The sequence below is a fragment of the Anopheles bellator genome, chromosome 1 (assembly GCF_943735745.2).
Source record: "Anopheles bellator chromosome 1, idAnoBellAS_SP24_06.2, whole genome shotgun sequence".
NCBI lineage: Eukaryota > Metazoa > Arthropoda > Insecta > Diptera > Culicidae > Anopheles > Anopheles bellator.
In genome coordinates this window covers 3238973-3257544 of record NC_071285.1, presented here as the reverse complement: position 1 = coordinate 3257544, position 18572 = coordinate 3238973, and the positions used below count along the sequence as shown (strand labels likewise).

The 18572-nt window shown below is 54.2% G+C and overlaps 2 protein-coding genes across 2 annotated transcripts; one reads left to right on the top strand and one right to left on the bottom strand.

The window, feature by feature from the left end:
- The first annotated feature begins 1942 nt into the window (after positions 1–1942).
- Positions 1943–10941, top strand: LOC131206651 (insulin-like receptor). Its single transcript, XM_058199307.1, has 13 exons — positions 1943–1947; positions 2018–2325; positions 3102–3388; positions 3491–3619; positions 6662–6827; positions 6912–7403; positions 7486–7630; positions 7699–8305; positions 8394–8511; positions 8585–8807; positions 8879–10397; positions 10478–10718; positions 10784–10941. The coding sequence occupies exons 1-13, from the start codon at positions 1943–1945 to the stop codon at positions 10939–10941; spliced, it is 4398 nt and encodes a 1465-aa protein (XP_058055290.1).
- A 3491-nt stretch (positions 10942–14432) lies between these two features.
- On the bottom strand, positions 14433–18452 carry LOC131212268 (leucine-rich repeat neuronal protein 3). The gene is made up of 4 exons (XM_058206067.1): positions 17642–18452; positions 15408–16222; positions 14956–15345; positions 14433–14882 (listed from the first exon to the last, which is right to left on the bottom strand). The coding sequence occupies exons 1-4, from the start codon at positions 17738–17740 to the stop codon at positions 14606–14608; spliced, it is 1581 nt and encodes a 526-aa protein (XP_058062050.1). The 5' UTR covers positions 17741–18452; the 3' UTR covers positions 14433–14605.
- Positions 18453–18572: the final 120 nt, after the last annotated feature.

The following is an 18572-nucleotide window of genomic DNA, read 5'->3' as shown; positions in this document are numbered from 1 at the left end:
CTGAGGCCGCGACACTTTCCTCGCGGCGGCGGCGGCGGCGTTTGCGCATTCCTCAGAAGAGGAGTCCGCGGACCCCCGACGGACGGATGGCGCGATGAGAGAGCAGGAGCAACACCCACCGTGTGTTTGTGGTGTGCGTGGAGAGGGAAAAATAGAAGTGAACGACGCAAGAGCAGAGACAGACAGAGACCGGACAGACACAAACCGACCTTGCCTCGCGCGCGCTCTGACTCCCCACCTTTCGGGCGTGAGTGTTGGTGGCCAGCACACTGGTATTGGTGGGGTCTCCGTCGGCCGACATGCACCGAGGACCCGTCCATCCGTCCATCCGTCCGTCCGGCCTGCCTCTCGGTTGTGTGTAGTATTTTCGGTTTGTTGTGACGTTTATGCTATGCGGAAGTTCAAATTTTGTGCGGGGGGCGCCCTTTGCCACCAGGAGTCGCGCGAGCATCCGGAGCACAGCTCTCTCGGACCCCCACCGCGCCTTTCTCTCGATAAATGAAGATAAAATATTTACGCATCGCCGCGCGTTTCCCTTTTTTTCGACGTAGGTCCCATATTATCACGACGACGTAGCAGCAGCAGGAAGGAAGCCGCGGCGCCGGAGTAGAGAGTTGATGTGTTGTGTACCAAAACAAGGCCCTCGGCAGCAGCAGCAGCGTGCTCGTATCAGTGGAAACAAACGCCAGCACACCGAAGTTGCGTAGTGTGTAGAGAAGCGCGGTGTTCCCGTGTGTTCATGTGGGACCAGCTGCCTGCCGGCGGTCCGGCGGGGTGGCGACGGTGTGGTGCTGCTGCGGCGTCCGAAAGGAGAAGATAAATCAGAGAGGCCCCGGGGCGGGGCGCGCGCGCGACATTGTTATTGCGTATTAGAAAATTTTCATCCCATCCCAGGCCAGGCCACAGCGTCTCAGCGAGCATAAGGAAAATGTTGCCTGTTCCGGTGTGTTTGCCAGTGGCCGCTACTACGGCATTCGTGTGAGAAAGCGGCCCCCACAGAGAGAGAGAGAGAGGGTGTCTGTGTAGGTAGTGGTGTGGCCACCGCCGCCACGATACACACATATTCGTCGGGAAGAAGAGACCCCCGGCAGAAAACAATGGTAAAAATAATTGCCCGCTTCCTACCGAGTGGCAGTGGCAGCGGGTAGCAGCAGCAGCAGCAGCCTCCGATCGGCCAGCTTTCGATCGCGCTGGAGAGCTACTACGAAGTGTAAAGTGTTTTGGAAACATGTGAACCGTGCGTGGAACCAATCCGGCAAATCTCTCCGTTGTTCCGCGTTGTTCCGCGTTGTTCCGCGTTGTTCCGCGTTGTTCCGGTGGTGGTATTCGCCGAAAAGGGGGGGTCTTTCGCGATCGCCCAGAACGCAGCCACCAACCCCTGAGCGGAGAGGAGCGTAAATTAGTGGCTGCGTCCCCGCCGTTACGCGTTGGCTGCGTACTGTGTGTGCTGCGCCGCGGGTTAATATCAAACATGCGAACAACAAAGTTGCTGCGCCAAGGCAAACATTGCGGTTGTGGCCATTAACAACGAGTGACGAGTGGCCGAAAGAGCCACCGAAACCACCGACGCCATGAGCGGCGCATGTTGCCAGAGACCTTGGTGTGCGGTGCGCGGAGAAGTGCCGGACGGCGGTGGCACGAGGAGGAGGCACCAGCCGTCGAACAACATCATCATGTGTGCGTCATGCGTGAAACCGGCACGATCGTCCGTCATGCATCCCGGGAATTCCACGCGCCCGCCGAATGGTGGCCGCAAGGCGGAGAAACTCCGCTGCTGGTGGACTACTCACCGTTGTTGTTGCGTCGTCGAGGACGACGGCGGTGGCGGTGTGTGCGATGAAAGTGACCGAAGACAGTGCGATCGGGTATCGAGTCCCCACGACGATGACGCAGAGGAAGAAAGTGAATCAAGAACGCGATCGAAAGAGGATCCTCCACGGCGATGGAGTAGTTGGAGGAGTAGTCGGAGTAGTAGTGGCAACCGCAGTGACAATAGTAGTACCGAGTGTAGTTGTAGGGGCAGCAGCCTAGAACGGTGGCGTATCACGACGAGCCCGTCTGAGGCGACGGCGGCGGAAACCACCAGCGAGTACCTGTGGGGCGAGCGGAAGTGGAACCGAACCAGCCTCTGGAAGCGCTGGCGGTGGAAAGCGGGCCGGATCCTCGGGGCCACGGAGTGGAATCGGCTACTAGTATGCTTTTATTTACTCGCGGTGCTCTGCTGTGTGGCCGCACAACAAGGAGGCGCCTCGGACGTGCTTTCGGGTTCGTCGACGGCAAACAACCTGGTGGACACTGGGGCCGTCATTACGAGCCAGGGAAAAGGTAAGAGCCGTCCGAATGGGAGCAGAGTTCAAATCGGTCAGTCACACCCAATTTACACGTTCCCCAACTGGGACCGGACTCTGGGGTCCCCGTGGCAACGTGACTCTGGGCTGTGACCACAACAAATTTCGTTTCGCATTCACAGGCAAAGACGAGCAAGACGCGCACAATCACACAAGCGCACATAACGATAGATAAGAAAGTCTCGCCGAGCAGCAGAGTCCCACTAACGATAGTTTCGCTGATTCAATGCTCCACGATCCGGAGCCGCGGCCGCGCTGGATTGGGCAAGGGTGCAAACAACCCATCGTCCGAACCTCCTTGGGACCGTGAGCCCGATTTTTTTCGGTTCCTCCCTTTGTTGATTACACTCTCAGGAACTGACGAAAGAATTCAGGAAGCCGGGGTGGGCCGGGGGGGGTAGATAAGGCATTATGCTCTGCGGTGGGACCCACAAACAACACCCGGACCCCGGACAGATAAAGAAGCGAACCCTTTTTACACTCGAAAAAGGGTGTAGTTATCACGCCGCGGCTGACACGGCGCGATCGCCGTTGCGTTGCGTTGAAATTATGAATGAATCGCTCGTTTCGGGTGATGACGGAAGCGGGGAGGGGGGGGTGCTCCTTCACTCATTCACACGACGCGCGATTGGGTCGACGCGCAGAACACACCACCGCGCCTTGGCTACTTCCGGGGATTCGAACTCCCGGTTTTCCCGGCAGTCCAAGACTGATCATTTTGTGTCCTTACGCGCTTCCCCTTCTATTCCGCAGTATGCTCCAGTGTGGACGTCCGGAACCTGCCAACGCACCTGGAGCGACTCAAAGACTGTCGAGTGGTGGAGGGTTTTGTGCAAATTATGCTGATCGATAAGTATAAGGACGACAGCTTCGACAACTACTCGTTCCCGCTGCTGACGGAGATTACCGGGTACTTGATGATGTTCCGCATCAACGGCCTGCAAACGCTCGGTCAGCTGTTCCCGAACCTTACCGTCATCCGGGGCACCGAACTGGCCAACAACTATGCCCTCGTCATTTACGAACTGATGCATCTGAAGGTAAGCCTTTTGGGAATGGGAACCGACCCGACCGATCGTTTTGTGGCGGAACAAGAAACTAAAACGTCGTAAACACACATATTTGCGTAACCCTTTCTTCAGGAACTGGGCCTCACATCGTTGGTCCACATCGAACGGGGTGGCGTCCGGATCGAGAAGAATTCCAATTTATGTCACGCGGGCACGATCGACTGGAATGAAATTGCTCCGAAAGGTGACAACTACATAAACGTGAGTATCCGAAAAGGTGCCCTTACATCCATCCAGTCCAAGCTGCCGAGGAGAATAACGCCCGCGATCGAACGCGCAAAAATCGAGCCTGATCGAGCGTGCGAAATTCGTGTCCGAGTGATCCGAGTAGTGCCGGGTGTGCCGTCCGGGATGGCTGCGGGGGGGATGGGTTGTTATTCTCGTTTGTTTTGTCGTAGCTGTCGTAGCTAGAGTGTCACGCGGGTTTTTGTGTTCGAACACACATCTCCCGAGGCGAAGCGCGGTCGAGGCCGCTGCCAACTATCGGCAGCGCGCAAATAGAGCGCACATCCTTATGCCTTCGATCTGTCACCTCCTTTTCGAGATCGGCGGACGGAACATCTGTTCGTTCAGCGAATGTTGGATATGTTGGACACTAATCGATCATGAATTCGTGTCAAGCGGGACCCATTCGCATCATCATCGTCGATCACGTCAGGTCCTGCTCGTCGTCATCAAGCCGGGAGGGGGAAAACAATAATCGGAACCGCGAAGTTATATTTTTGGCAAGGGCCCTCGATTCGTCGAAATTCAAGTTAACTCCAAAAAAGTGCCGCCCCAGCTTTTTGGGTTGCCTGCCGGATCGGTGTGCGTCTGTTTATGTGACCCGAAGATAGAGTCGCCCCCACGATGACGTGTTGAACTATTTGCTTCCCACGTGTGACGTAAATAAATCATATGATAAATGTGTCACGACGGTGACGCTCACCCATACCCACCCGCAAGGCCGGCCATTTCTCTGCCATGAATCAGTGCCTATTTCTACATCATTCATAACACCACACAATGCACTGCGCTGCTGCTGCGTAAGCGGAGCCGGGCGCCGGATGGTGTAATTCTGAACCGTTGGCCGCGGAACACGCTGGGCGCAATCGGAAACAGGAAAGTGTGTTTTCCGTGCGTTCTTCTTCCGGACCAATCCTGGCCAATCTTGTAGTAGCAACAGTAGTGGGTACGACCGGTGCTTTGTGTGAGCTGTCTCCGATCGTCTCTCCGTTTCGGTACCTCCTGAAGGATTGTTATTGAAATGCAATCGATCCCCAATCTCGCCCAGCACAAAATCGATCGATTCAGCATCGCGCACCGCGCATCTTTATTCTACAGACCGGCCGGCCACGTAGAGAGAGAGAGAGAGAGAGAGAGGCAGGGCACCGACGAGGGAGGGATGTGTGAAGCCGATATTGGCGGCTTATTTAAAATTTTCTAGGTCAAAGCGATTTGACTACCAAATACGTCCTGACGACGATGACTACAGCACCACCACCGGGCAGCACCGGCCGGGCGTGCGCGATCGTCTTCGGATAAAAAGTGGTCCCTTCTGCGGAGAACCGACTTGGACGCGGTTTTCACTTTCAGATGAGCACCGCCAAACGATCGATTTGCTGCCGATGGTGTGGGACCTTAAATTGGTGTGATACATTGAAGCCGTCGTCCCCACACGACGCCCCCCCCCAGTGTCGGTCGCGTGTGGGGACGAGACCGAAGGGTTTTTTCTACCCATTTACTTCCCGATCCCTGCAGGAAGACGGCCAAAAGGTCCAATGGGGGTTTTGAAGACGGAACCGCCGGTTGGCTCGCGATGGCATTCTTTTCCATTCGCCTAGAACCGGCCGGCCAGCCAGGCTCCTCGACAAGAAGCTCTTCGATTTATCGCACTCCGTTTTTCCCCATCATAGCCACTATGTTGCAGCCAAACACACGGGGGGTCACGATAAAAGAGCGGCCAACAAGCGACAGAGCCGCGCTTTACAGTCGAACACGAAGTGGTGGGATTGATGATAATCGACGTGCGCATATAAAGATTGGAATTCGAAGTATTTATATTGCTTTCACTCCCGTCACGCGCGCTCTTCAGATTCCTTCGTCGGTTCCATTTCGTCGTCGCGGAACGGGGTTCGGGGATTTGCCGGTGCCCCCCCCCTCACCGGCCTGTTTGTAGAGTCGGCCTGGCCAGTGTTGCTCCCCTAGCAAGACAAGCCATCGATCATGGGGCACGATTGGGTCCCATTCAACGGCGGAACGGTGGGGTGGCGTCTAACGGGGCTTAATACGAGGCGCACGCTACGGCTTATTGTTTGCCTTGACACGTGTTGATCGTGTTGAGAAAAGTTTGTAAGCATTTCAGCATTATTTTAATCGTTTAGCCGGCATGTAAATAATGCTGAGTGACGGCGGTTGATCGCCCAGCAGCAGCATCTCTCTACCGATCGGTACCGATTGATCGGAAGAATGCTCTCGTGTTTTGTGGTCGCTTTCTTCTGTTCGTTGACTGACCAAAGGGTGGGGTGGCCACCGATTGGATAGAGAAATCAACTGGGGCATATATATTCATATTTTCCATCGGTCATCGGTCTCCCTTCTGCGCTCCGGGTGCTCGAGGCCGAGATTTCGCACTCCCGATTGACCCACAACAGGTTCTCCGTCGCCGCCGCCGCCGCCAACATAACGAACGGAAGGAAAGCGTAATTGAGGCAGGAACGAAAGGGGAAAGAAAACATTGAAATGAGCACGTGAGAATGGAATGCTGAAATCGAGTGCAACGTTCGCCCGGTCGCTCGGTCGGCCGGGGTCTGGTTCGGCGCGGTAGCCACGAGCCCCGCCAACCAATCGCCCTTCTTTGCCAAGATTTTACTATTCAAACGCGCTTTGAGCGAGATAAACAAATGAAAGACCCACGGAACACGATCGATGGAAGAAAGGAGCGCGTGGTTAGGAAGCGAAACGCGAAAAATGAAGGCACCTCTCTAATGCGCTATCGTCGGAATGTTGTGCGATCTTTCGCGCGAAGAAGAAGCAACCTCCAACGGCGGCGAATGGGGACGGCGAGGCGGCACCACAGAAAAGCGAATCGTTGTTGTTGATGGCCAATGAAGAAGAAAGTGCTCCCGGAGAAGTGATCAGTCCTGAGAGAGAGAGAGAGAGAGAGAGAGAGATCTTAATAACGACAGATCGGCCAGCGATCGGCATAAGTGGGGGATCAGAGTTATTTTATCTATTCCCCCTTTTTAATGCTTCTTGTTCCAGTCAAACCAAAACGCAAACGAGTGCACTACCTGTCCGAGTAACGTCACCAGCACGCTGTCCGACGGGAGCACGGCGTTGATCAAGTGTCCCCAGCGGGACGCGAATCGCATCACACACGCTCCAAAAGAAAGTTACCTGTGCTGGTCGAACAAACACTGCCAACAAAGTAAGATCCGTGCGGCCCTTCGAACGGGGCATCCGGAGTTTGCTCATCTAATTCTTTTCGCCTCCCTCCCCGCTTTTCTTGCAGAGTGTCCCGCCGAGTGTCCACCAAAGTCCTGCACGGAAACGGGCGCGTGCTGTAGCAGGCATTGCGTTGGCCGGTGCGCCGGTGTCAACGGGACGGAGTGTATGGCTTGCACGAAGTATAACTACGTGGACGCCGGGGGCCATGTTCGGTGTGTGAACGAGTGTCCCAAGCACTACTTTCTGTTCAGCCAAAGCCGTTGCGTGACGGCCGAGGAGTGCTACAAATTGTACAAACCGCTACAGCGGACGTCGGAGAGTACGGAGGATTTCCCGTACATTCCGATACGGGGCGAGTGTCGGCTCGAGTGTCCGGAAGATTTCACGATACAGCGCAACCCGGCGACCGGGCGGCGCGAGTGCGTACCCTGCAATGGCCAGTGTCGCACGGAGTGCAACAGCATGGTGATCGAGAGTATCTCGCAGATACAGCAGCTCCGCGGCTGTACCATCATCAAGGGGTCGCTCTCGATACGGCTGCGGCAGCTCGGTGGAGGTAAGCGCCGGTTTGACTACCGGTCTGGGCCCTTCGGTTGCGATTCTTAAGCTTCATTCCCCCCCTGTAACCCCTCCCACAGAGAACGTTGTGCGCGAGCTACAGAATGTGCTGCAAACGATCGAGGAGATCGACGGGTATCTGACCATCATCCGCTCGTACGCCCTGATGTCGCTAGGATTCTTCAAGAAGCTGCGAGTGATCCACGGCAACACACTGAACGCAAAGTAAGTGCTCCGCTGCGGACGATGACTATTGCATTGCTCATTGCTCCTGTTTCGTTTGCACCACACAGCATCTCTCTGAGCGTGCTGGACAATCAGAACCTGCAGGAACTGTGGAATCAGGACGTGGAAATTAAGCGGGGCAACGTGATGTTCAACGGTAATCCGATGCTGTGCGTGAAAAAGATTACCGAGCTGAAGAAAAACTTTGGCCCCTCGGTGAAGATCGAGAACGAGGATCAGCTGCACAAGAGCAACGGCGTGCGGATGGCGTGCGAGATCGTGAAGCTGGCGACGAGCACGACGAAAATCTCGCTCGACACGGCCATCATCCAGTGGGAACCGTTCAAGGATTTGCCCGACATGCGCCAGCTGCTCGGGTACGTCGTGTACTACATTGAAGCGCCGCACCAGAACGTGACCTTCTACGATGGGCGCGATGCGTGCAATTCGGAGGGCTGGCGTGTCGACGACGTGCCGAACTGGCAGGAAAAGGGCGAAAGCAGCCACATCCTGACGCGGCTGCAACCGTACACCCAGTACGCGTACTACGTCAAGACGTACACGCTGTCGTCGGAGAATATGGGCGGCCAGACGGATATTACGTACTTCACTACGGCACCGGGCCAACCGCGGATGGTACGCAACCTGCAGGTCGTCGCCGAAAAGAGCTCCGTGGTAAGTATCGGTCGCCGGACGCGGACGCTCCTCGGTTGGATGATCACCAACGCTAGGCTTTCTCTTTTTTCCGCCTCCCCGCGTGTAGTCGATCAAGTGGGAAGAACCGATCAAGATGAACGGCAAACTGACCGAGTACCGGGTCAGTGCGACCCTGAACGACGAGAAGAACGACATGATCAACCAACGCAACTACTGTGACCATGGTAAGGCGCGCATCCCCGTGTCCCACCCGTCCACCCGTGACCGTGTCCGATTGTTTCCGTTGTTTCGTTGCAGAAATTGAGAAGCCCACAACGAAGCCAAATATCACACCCCAATCGCCGATCGGCACGACGCCCGCTCCGCCCAAAGAAAGCAGCCAGGTGTGCTCCGTCGAGGAGTGTGCGTCGTTCTGTCCGGCCGGTGGGTCGAGCGGGATGGGCCAGCACGTCATCGACGCCAACGACATCGAGATGTCGATCAACTTCGAGGACTGGTTGCACAACTATGTGTACATCAAGTGAGTTTGCGGGAGGCCGCCGCCCCTGTCCGTTTGCTAATCTAATCTCGCTGCCCTTGGCTTCGCCGCAGAAATACGAAAGCAACCAGCCGGAAGCGACGCCACAGCGATGACCTGGTGGTCAGTGCGAACAATTCGTATCTGTTTCCAAAGAACACCGAGAACGTGTCGCAACCGACACCGACGGTGGTCAGCAACGAGCAGGTGGCGGGAGAATCGTACTATCGCAGCCTGACCGATTCGACCAACATGACCAACATCACGTTCCCGTTGGGCATGTTCAAGCACTCGGCCCTGTACCAGATCAATGTGGTCGCGTGCCGCGAGAAGGCCGCCAAGGTGAACAACACGTTCGTGGTGGACGACGCCATCACCTTCTGTGGGCCACCGCAGCTCATCTCGTTCCGGACGCCGCGCCTGCTCGAGGCGGACAATATCCCGGTCGGGTCGATCCAGCTCGAGGAGCAGTCGAACACGACGCAACGCGTGGTGCGGGTCCAGTGGAAGGGGCCGGCCAAACCGAACGGGGTGGTCGTGTCCTACTCGATCAAGTACCAGCGGCTTGACCTGGACTCGGTGCAAGCCATCACGCGGTGTGTCACCGTGCACACGTTCAACCGGACCGGCTACTTTCTGCTGACGAAGCTGGAAGCCGGCAATTACAGTGTGCGTATCATGGCCACGACGACGGCGGGCGACGGGCTGTACTCGGTGGAGAAGTACATCTATCTCGAGAAGCGAGAATCGGAGTCCTCCTGGGCGAACTGGCTGATCGCGCTCTTGCTGACGGTGGTCTTCGTTGCAATCCTGCTCATCGGCGTGTACTTCGTGCGCCAGAAGTATCTGCCGATGTCGAACATGCGCCTGTTTGCGCACGTCAATCCGGATTACGCCGGTGTCACGTACAAGGTGGACGAATGGGAGGTGCCGCGGGAGCACATCATTCAGCTGGAGGAGCTTGGCCAGGGCTCGTTCGGTATGGTGTACAAGGGTATCGTCACGAAGCTGGGCACCGACGCGAACATACCGTGCGCCATCAAAACGGTCAACGAGAGTGCCACCGAGCGGGAGCGCGAAAGCTTCCTGATAGAGGCTACGGTCATGAAGGAGTTCAACACGCATCACGTGGTCCGGCTGTTGGGCGTCGTTTCGATTGGTCAGCCCACGCTGGTCATCATGGAGCTGATGGCGAACGGGGACCTGAAGAGCTACCTCCGGCGGCACCGTCCGGACTACGAGAACGGCGAGGAGTTGTCACCGCAGCCGCCAACGTTGAAGCAGATCTACCAGATGGCGATCGAGATCGCGGACGGGATGGCGTATCTGGCGGCGAAAAAGTTTGTCCACCGCGATCTGGCAGCCCGCAACTGCATGGTGGCCGACGATCTGACGGTCAAGATAGGCGACTTTGGTATGACGCGGGACATCTACGAAACGGACTACTACCGGAAGGGCACGAAAGGGTTCCTGCCCGTCCGATGGATGGCTCCCGAGAGCCTGAAGGACGGCATGTTCTCCAGCAGCAGTGACGTATTCAGCTACGGCGTGGTGCTCTGGGAAATGGCCACGCTTGCCTCGCAACCTTACCAGGTACTGGAATCCCTCTCCCCGTTGTACCCATCGTGCCGTCACTTATCTCTAACTCTCTCTCTCTGTCTCTCTACGCGCAGGGTCTTACGAACGACCAAGTGCTGCGATACGTCATCGACGGTGGCGTCATGGAGCGTCCGGAGAATTGTCCGGACAAGCTGTACGATCTGATGCGCATCTGCTGGCAGCACCGCGCATCGGCCCGGCCATCGTTCCTGGACATCATCAACATGCTGCTGGTGCACTCCAACGACCGCTTCATGCAGGTTTCGTTCTTCCACTCCCCGCCCACCAGTGACAGTATCGCCCAACCGGGGCAAGGTACGTGAGCCGGATGAACTATCCGCCCCGGGTCGCTTACCTTTCGAATTCCTTACGCTTCGTAGGACTTTCGGACGACGTGACGGCACCGCTGCGTGCAAACGAAGATGATCTCGACGAAGACGACGACGAAGCCTACTCGATCGAGATGACGGACAGCCGGCTAATGCAGAACAACGGGCCAAAGCCGGACATTCGTTCACCACACTCCCCACAGAGGTGAGCACGCCAGCTGTTGTGGCCGAGGTAAGCGTCTCCTGCCGGAGCAAATGTGCCTGCGTGACCTCACTGCTCCCCTGTGTCGCACCCCTCTGTAGCAACTGGAACTCAACAGTCGTACCTCGGACATCCCACGGCCAAACAATTGACGACGGGAGTGCAAAGAAAGCATCGCAAACTGGCCAAAACGGGAGCGAGCAGTGGATGGGTGGAAAAGAAAAAGACGACGACGACACGGTGGTGGGAACTATGATCGGTTATCGGTTCCTATTGGGGTGGTGATGAGACGAAAATATCAGCGAAACGACGGAGAGCGAAGCGAAGAGAAGCTACGGTAGTCCGCGAAGGCAGCACGGAGGCGTCCCCTCGGACGTGGTGCGGTCCTCGCCTTCGCCAGCGCACGGATCGATGTCGGCTGAGTCGTCGATTGCGCGGTTACGACATCGCTCAGGAGGGGGTTCCTCGCATCCGGTATGCGCACTACGCGAGCGCACTCTAGCGGGAGAATGATGCTGTTGCATCGTCAACCTATCTACATACAAAACACTCCTACCACACTGCCATCAGGAGCCTTCACAAGCACCAGTATATAAAGAATCAACCAATACGCTTCACAACGGACATCCAACGGAAAGTTCTGCCGGAGCCACTAGAGGCACAACGACGTACGGTGTGCCCTGCTGCTCTATTGTTACGCCAGTGGGGGCAAAACTTATCAGCGGCGCAGGCTCCACAGTCACCTTCACCCCAGGTGGTGGTGGTTGGCGCACCTCTCTCGTCACCAAATCGATCACTTCGGACGGTTGAATTGATTGTATCTAACTAACGGAATAACCATAAGAACCAGATCTGAAAGATGTGTGTCACAGTTGACTGAAGTACGCTCGGAAACTATCTTTACATTTCTACGTTTTACGATACGGTGGTAGTTGTTTGAGTTTTGTGTTTTGTTCACCGAGCAAACGAACACTTTTTACAAAAAAAAAACACGAAGAGCTCTTGTGAAGAAATTGAACTAAAAATTGTCGGCACCCGTCGGTGTTAACCCAAAGGATCAGTTTTTTTTGTTGGCAGCCATCACCAGCAGCGCCAGATGCACACAGGTTTCATACATCGCCAGCATATGAGGGACACACACGGGTTCGTGTTTCAAATGGCATCCATTTTTCGAGACGTTGTTGCGTGCGAGAGCTTGGTCCGTTGGTTCTCTTTTTTTTTGTCTTCTCTTACACCAGATACGCCAAGCGGAGGAGATGAGGAGTCAAATTTAAGGTCTCTCCAAATATTATTATTATTAAACTTCATCGGCTTCAATTAGAAATGAATAACTGTAAATCACTAACGTATGAATTAACAAGGGGCGGAAAACCGGAAAAGGCCCAACGGAATACGGTGCCAGAGGCGCGGCAGCGGAGCGGCTCTTGTGTGTTAGCTAGGTGCTGAGTTTCGAGAATCGACAGGTTTTGTTTTCCTATACTTCCCTAGGGGCGCGGACCATACCGTATTTATTAGTAGAACCGGAAGCTATTTCTTATGAATTTATACAACCCTTAACCGGCAAAATCCTATTAGCCAATAGTGAGGAGCGCCAAACGAGGATCGAAGCAGCAGAGAGAGAGAGAGAGAGAGAGAGAGAGAGATAGCTATGATAAGAGTTAAAGAAAGAGTGAGGCGGTGAATTGAGGCGGTCACATGACAATGTCGGTGAAATAGTTCCATAGGTAAATTTGTTTTTAATTCCTTACCCCATTCGAACCGGTCCGCCGGGGGATGTGTGCGCCATCTTGGCGTGCCGCGGAGCGAAGCCAGAGAGGGTACATCAACAAAATACAGTTCCTTAGCTCAATAGCTAAACAAACAATAGTGCCAGCGTGTACTATCCACTATTACTACTACTACTACTACTACTACCACTACCACTACCACTACTATTACTACTGTAAATCCCTTCATTTTACCTTTTTTTGTCTGTCCGATTCTCCTACATTTCAACGCCCCTCTCCCCCCCCTTCGTTCAACTTAGCGGCCGGCCTTCACAGTCGGCCATTTTTTATTTTGTTATTTTTATTTTACCACATAAGCGTTTTTCGTCTGTGGAGCAGAATCAAAGCAGCTATAGTTTACCGTAAGATAATAGCGCAAGAGAGGCGTGTGTTCGCGCCAAATCCATTCATGTTATTTATCGTTCCATGGAGAAAAGAGAGAGAGAGAGAGAGAGAGATGAATCCTGCAAATGAACCCCGGAGAAACCAAACTACAAAATGTTTGTACAGTAGCGAGAACGCTGAGTTGTAATTTATTTTAGCCAAGCCAAAAAACAGAACGCAAATCCCATGCTCGGTTGCTACGCAACGGCGCAAGCTACAGACGTCTTTATTAGTAGCACATACACGGCGGTGGTGAGCAGATAGTAGCCGGGGTAGAAGAAACGGCGTACTATTGTCACTTTTGCGCCTCGCGGTGTTTACCTTGTTCGCTGTGCGGGCTAGAGTGTATGGGCGAAGCTAATGAGAGAGAGAGAGACGGAGCCAGAGAACGGAAGCGCGCCAAAGCCACTATCGAGTACGAAAACAGACAACATAAAACCGGAGCGCCGATGCTGATGAGAAAATTACCTTCACAACTAAATATCCGCAACAGCGCAGCAGCCTGAGGGGGTGGGGGAGAAGTGCGTTGTGGGTCCGTGCAGTGCTACTGAGTATATTACTCAAACCGTATAACATATAGAAAGCATCGACCTCGAACCGAAAACGACGAACTTTGTTCGACGCCTAAATGAAGAACACCAGAGGCACGCTCTGTCTCTGCCGCGCGCGCGAAGTGCAGGCTCCTTTTTGCAGAAATATATTCGTTTACTCGTTTTAGTTTAGTGAATTAGCAGAGGGAAGCATGTTGCTGGTGGTGTTGTGTGTTGTACATAGAGCGAGAGGAGGAGGTGCGTTCAATGGGATCGAGAGCAGAGGCCGCTAGCGGAATTCTTCGGTATGTAAGATCGGGAAACGAAAGTTTCCGGCGAGGCGAGCAAAAGCGAGGAAAAATCGGTTCATTCGAAACGTTTGTACAGTAGATAATTTTACGTTAGCAATAGCAATAAAACGTAGAGCATGAGGTGCGCGCATCAATTGGCAGTGCGCGCGCTCGAAGGAACCATGCCGAAAAAGCTAAACACAATCTCCTTCGTTCGATGTCTGGGTTTTTATTTGTACCATTTTCGTTTTCGCTAGCGCCCCAAAGGCTATCCCAACCGTCATCGTCACGGTGCACTTTGGGCGGTTACCTGGGCAACCACCGACCGACGTACATTCGTTCGAAACGCATCTCAGATGACTATTAATTAAAGCGACATTTCGATTCGTGAAGACATTGTGAAAGAAGATTTTTGTACGTATAAAGGCGAAATGAAACCGAACTTTTTTTCAGCCGTTCCCCTTGTTCGGATGCCGGTGCATGTAGTGTGGTACCAAAAGAATATCATATTAAAATTAGTACGAACGGCAATCGCTCTCTTTATTCGGTTCGCCAAAACGCTTTACGGCATTACGCACAGACGCGTGACCTCTTTCAGCCGGAAAGAGGAGATCCGCTTAAGTAGACGATGTGTGGCCACTTTGGTGTGGCGGCTATTTGGTTTGCTCTCTCGTTAAGGGGGGGAGGAGGTTCGGCGGCTTTCAGAACTCTTCGTTGAGCGTCGTGCGACTGTAGAAGGCACGCGAGTAACCGGCCGGACCCTTGTCTCGGAATAGGCCGAAGCAACCCCGTTTGTAGATGCACCAGAGGGCCGCAGTCAGTGGGACGGCCACCAGGACGCCGATCAAAAGCCCCACCAGCAGGGCTCCATCGTTCGACGGGTCGTTGCCGGCCGCGTCGAGGCAGCGCAGCTTCGTGTGATGGTGCTCCAGATCGATCATCGATGTGCCGGCCATTTGCGGGGGCCCGCCCCCCCCGCCGGGGGGGGGGTAGAGAAGATACGGGTTAATCAGTGGACATTGACTCGTTTCGACCGACGGCCACTTACACAATGTTGTTCAGGATAGTCGGAGTGGTGCGCTCGACGATTGGCAGCAGCGTAGACACGACCCACCGATTGGAGCAATCGCACGCCCAAGGATTAACCCGGATATCGATCACTTCCATCGAGTCCCACTGGACCAGCAGTTGGGCGTCCAGATACTTGAGGTCGTTGTTGTGCAGATACAGCCGCCGAACCGGGGGCCAAATGAGGCGCTCCGGATTGTCGGTGTCGTTGCGCGAGAAAGCTTCCGCGTGCAGATAGCCCAGGTGTGGGTTGTTGGCCAGGTACAGTTCCTGGAGCGATTGCAGTCCCCGGAACGCTCCCCGACCGATGACCTTCAGCGCCGGCATGTACGACAAACCGAGATACGTTAGATTTTTCATCACCGGGAACTCGCTGAAAGAAAAGCACACGTTACCAGCACCGGTCTCGGTTTGAACACAAGCGGGAGTTCTTACTTTCCGGCCACGATCGTTTCGATCGGATTCTCGTCCAAACTGAGCCAGTTCAGCCCAGCGGAGTAGGTGAGCGCCGATGGTACCTCCTTCAGCAGGTTTCCGGTGAGGTTGAGGAACCGCAATCCGCGCGGCGTATGTAGCAGGTATTTCGGGATCTCCTCTAGCTCCATGTAGCTCAGATCGAGACTCACGAGCGTGGAAATGCCGCTGATGGCCGTCTCCGTCTGGGGATCGATGACTTTGAACTGGTTCAGCTCGAGGCTCAGCTCTTCCAGCGATGGCAGGTGCTCAAACAGGTCCGAATTCAGCGAGTGAAGCTTGTTCGCGCCTAGGCGCAGTACCCGCAGCCGATCGAGCGGTTCGTACGCGGACGGTGAGTAGTGACCGTCGAAAATGTCCGGTGTGAGCGTGTCGGTCGTGAGCAGGTTGTGCGACAGATCCAATACCTCCAGCTGCGCCAGATCAATGAAACATTTGCTCTCGATCGTGCCGATCTCGTTGTAGCTCAGATCGAGCAGCGTGACGTTCATGGGCGGGAAGCGCACCACCTGGCGCAAGCCGGTCGCTTTGAGCAGTACCGTTTTGGGCACAAAACCGCTGGCGTTCAGCGACTGCCACGCTTCCGGCGGGAAGCTCGTCGTCGATTCCAACTTCACGTTGGTGCAGTCAAAAGTGGCGTTGCTGGCGTTGCACGTGCAGTTCTTGCACAGCACCGAACTGTTGCTGCTGCCCGCTTGCATCTCTAAGTATGGCATCCATGCAGGCGTTGTGGAGGCCTCTGTGGTGTTGGCCGCGGCCTCTGCCGTTGCTTGGGGCTGTGAGAATAGAGAGCACAATCGTCAATATCGATCGATCGACGTCCCACACGCCATCAGCTAGACTTCCATTTGATTTTCCCAGCTCAATCCGATCCATACTTTTCCGATAGCTTCCAGAACAGCTCACAACACATGTAACTGTACTTCGATGTACTTCGTGATTGAAATTATTTGACAATAAAAACCAAAATTTCGTTTTGATTGGCAAATCTCTGACGATAGTTCTCCTTTGGATAAAATTGCGCTACCCTTTTCCGTTTGGTTTGGTTCTGCTCCCCTAGTAGTTGGCGATCGAAATTCTCAACAATTAGAACCGGGTTCTGTGCCGGCCGGTGAAATACTAGGGGAGCATGACTTAGCTCCCCGTCCCAGTTGCTCCAATCATGTTCCCCCAGAACGGTCGAAGATGAGTGAAAAAACCCGATTTGGTTTCCATTTTTGAGATTTTCAACAAAACTTTTTGAAAAGCTTCAGTCAAATTGTTTGCAGCTGAACCAAGAACACTAAACTGCCGATTCGAGCAGTTTTGGAAAATTCGAGTACAAATGCAAATTTTCGTTTAACCCACGAGAACAAGAAAGAGTTTCACAAAATGAAGGCGATTTATACGATACGATTGCGGAAGATAATAACCTGTGGATGAGTAATCGATTTATGCAACAAACCCGGCATTTTATCGTCCCACTCGGCGTACTGCATCGAATCAGTGACAAATTCGCGTAAAAGGAATTTGCTTCCTGGCAATGACGTGATCATCTAATGAAATCACTTCCATTTTGTTGCTTATCTCCAGCCCTTCAGCTTCGTACACGAGCGGACAAAGTGGACAGCTTCGCAAGGTGCAATTGAACGCGCCATTAGTCATCGGCCAGTCGATGTTCGTGCAGTAGAAAAGGGTAGCAAAAAAATGGGTTCCCAATCGGTAGAGGCGCAATTTCCGGACGGATCTGCAACTCCCGATAGGACGTTCGTCCTTGAGCGACTCGCACAAATCTTTCAGAAATATTTTCCTACCACTCATTACGGGTTGGGGTTCATCACATAAAAGTGGACTTAAACCGTGTAGGTTCTACCGTGGAAAAGGTTTCGCTATCGAAATCGGCGAACGGACCCGATGGATCCGCCTGTCGATAAGATAAGGCCGCTACTTGGGCTGCGCTGCCCGGGGTAAATCGATCGGCTAGACGGAGCCGCAGCATGAGCTGGAGGCTACTGGCCCGTTAAATGCAACTACGCAGCACGCAACACGCCCAACCGCCCACAGCAGCATCCCCGGGTCCGGTATTTGAACAATGTGCGTTGCGCGATGGACAAACATTAGTCTTGTTTAGGGGGGAAACATACTAATAGGAGGTTTGGGACCGGAGTTCTAGCACGTTTCGGATTCAAATGTAGAGTGGCTCGCGTTTGCTTTACCTCATTTGCTTCCTCATTTGCGGCCGAGCTGCTCCGGGAATAGAGCACCACCAGCACCAGTGCGAAGTGGACCCACCGTTTGGGTCGAACGGCAGACATATTTCAACTGTTTTGTAACACTTTCGTGTGGGGGCGGTCACACACGATAAAATAACGAAAGTTTTTAAACGGGATTCGTCTCACGTCTCGCCAGCAGAACGTTGGGCAAACTTTCACTTTCGAACGCGGTCACTTTTCTTTTCGTTTGTCCGCTTCGGGTCGGAACCTTTCTTCGTGCGCAAGTTCAAGGCGGGTTCTGGCCACGCCGGGCCTGTGGCACTAACAACTGTCGAATGGCTAGCAAGCTCCGGAGGGAATAGTGTCACCTCATATCGGCCGCGGCTGGAGAGCGCGCGCTTGAGTAACGTTCGTTTTCCGCAGATAACGGGCTTCGAATACATCGTGGCCCAAGGGTTCGCTTTACGCTGCGCACCTAGAATTGCACCTCACATGGCGTCTTTCCTTGGATTTTTCGTTATCTTATCAGCTTATCATCAGGTTTCGATACCAAAGCCCGGCCGACTCTTGGTGGGGCCCCTCCCGAATTCTGCGCCAAGACACAAGACGACGGGGCGTTTAATGCTCCTCCGGGTTGGTTATGCGTCGCGTTCCCGTCATTGGCACGTGCGTTGCTCGGGGTCTCTTGCCTTCCTTGAATCGATCGTACAAAGCATCTGTAAACCAGGTGTGGGTCTACGGGCGAGCATCGCGAACGTTACGTGCTCCCAAGGCCAACGGGCTGTGCATTCACCAACACTACACTAGTGCGCGTACGGCCGCCGAGTGACACAATTACTGTTCGTTGTGCGATTAACGATTTGTTTTTAAAATCGCTATTCCACTTCGTTCGCTCTGTCTGGGGGGGTCTCGGTGTCCGATCGGGGACGGAAAT

Excerpts from the sequence above, each read along its gene's own strand:
- LOC131206651 (XM_058199307.1), top strand. Across the intron at positions 7,404-7,485 it reads GCTGCGGCAGCTCGGTGGAG|AGAACGTTGTGCGCGAGCTA; the intron begins GTAAGCGCCGGT and ends CCCCTCCCACAG. Across the intron at positions 8,512-8,584 it reads ACGCAACTACTGTGACCATG|AAATTGAGAAGCCCACAACG; the intron begins GTAAGGCGCGCA and ends GTTTCGTTGCAG.
- LOC131212268 (XM_058206067.1), bottom strand. The coding sequence starts at position 17,740 with ATGTCTGCCGTTCGACCCAAACGGTGGGTCCACTTCGCACTGGTGCTG. Across the intron at positions 16,223-17,641 it reads CAAATGAGGAAGCAAATGAG|CCCCAAGCAACGGCAGAGGC; the intron begins GTAAAGCAAACG and ends CTATTCTCACAG. Across the intron at positions 14,883-14,955 it reads CCGACTATCCTGAACAACAT|CGGGGGGGGCGGGCCCCCGC; the intron begins TGTGTAAGTGGC and ends CCCCCCCCCCGG.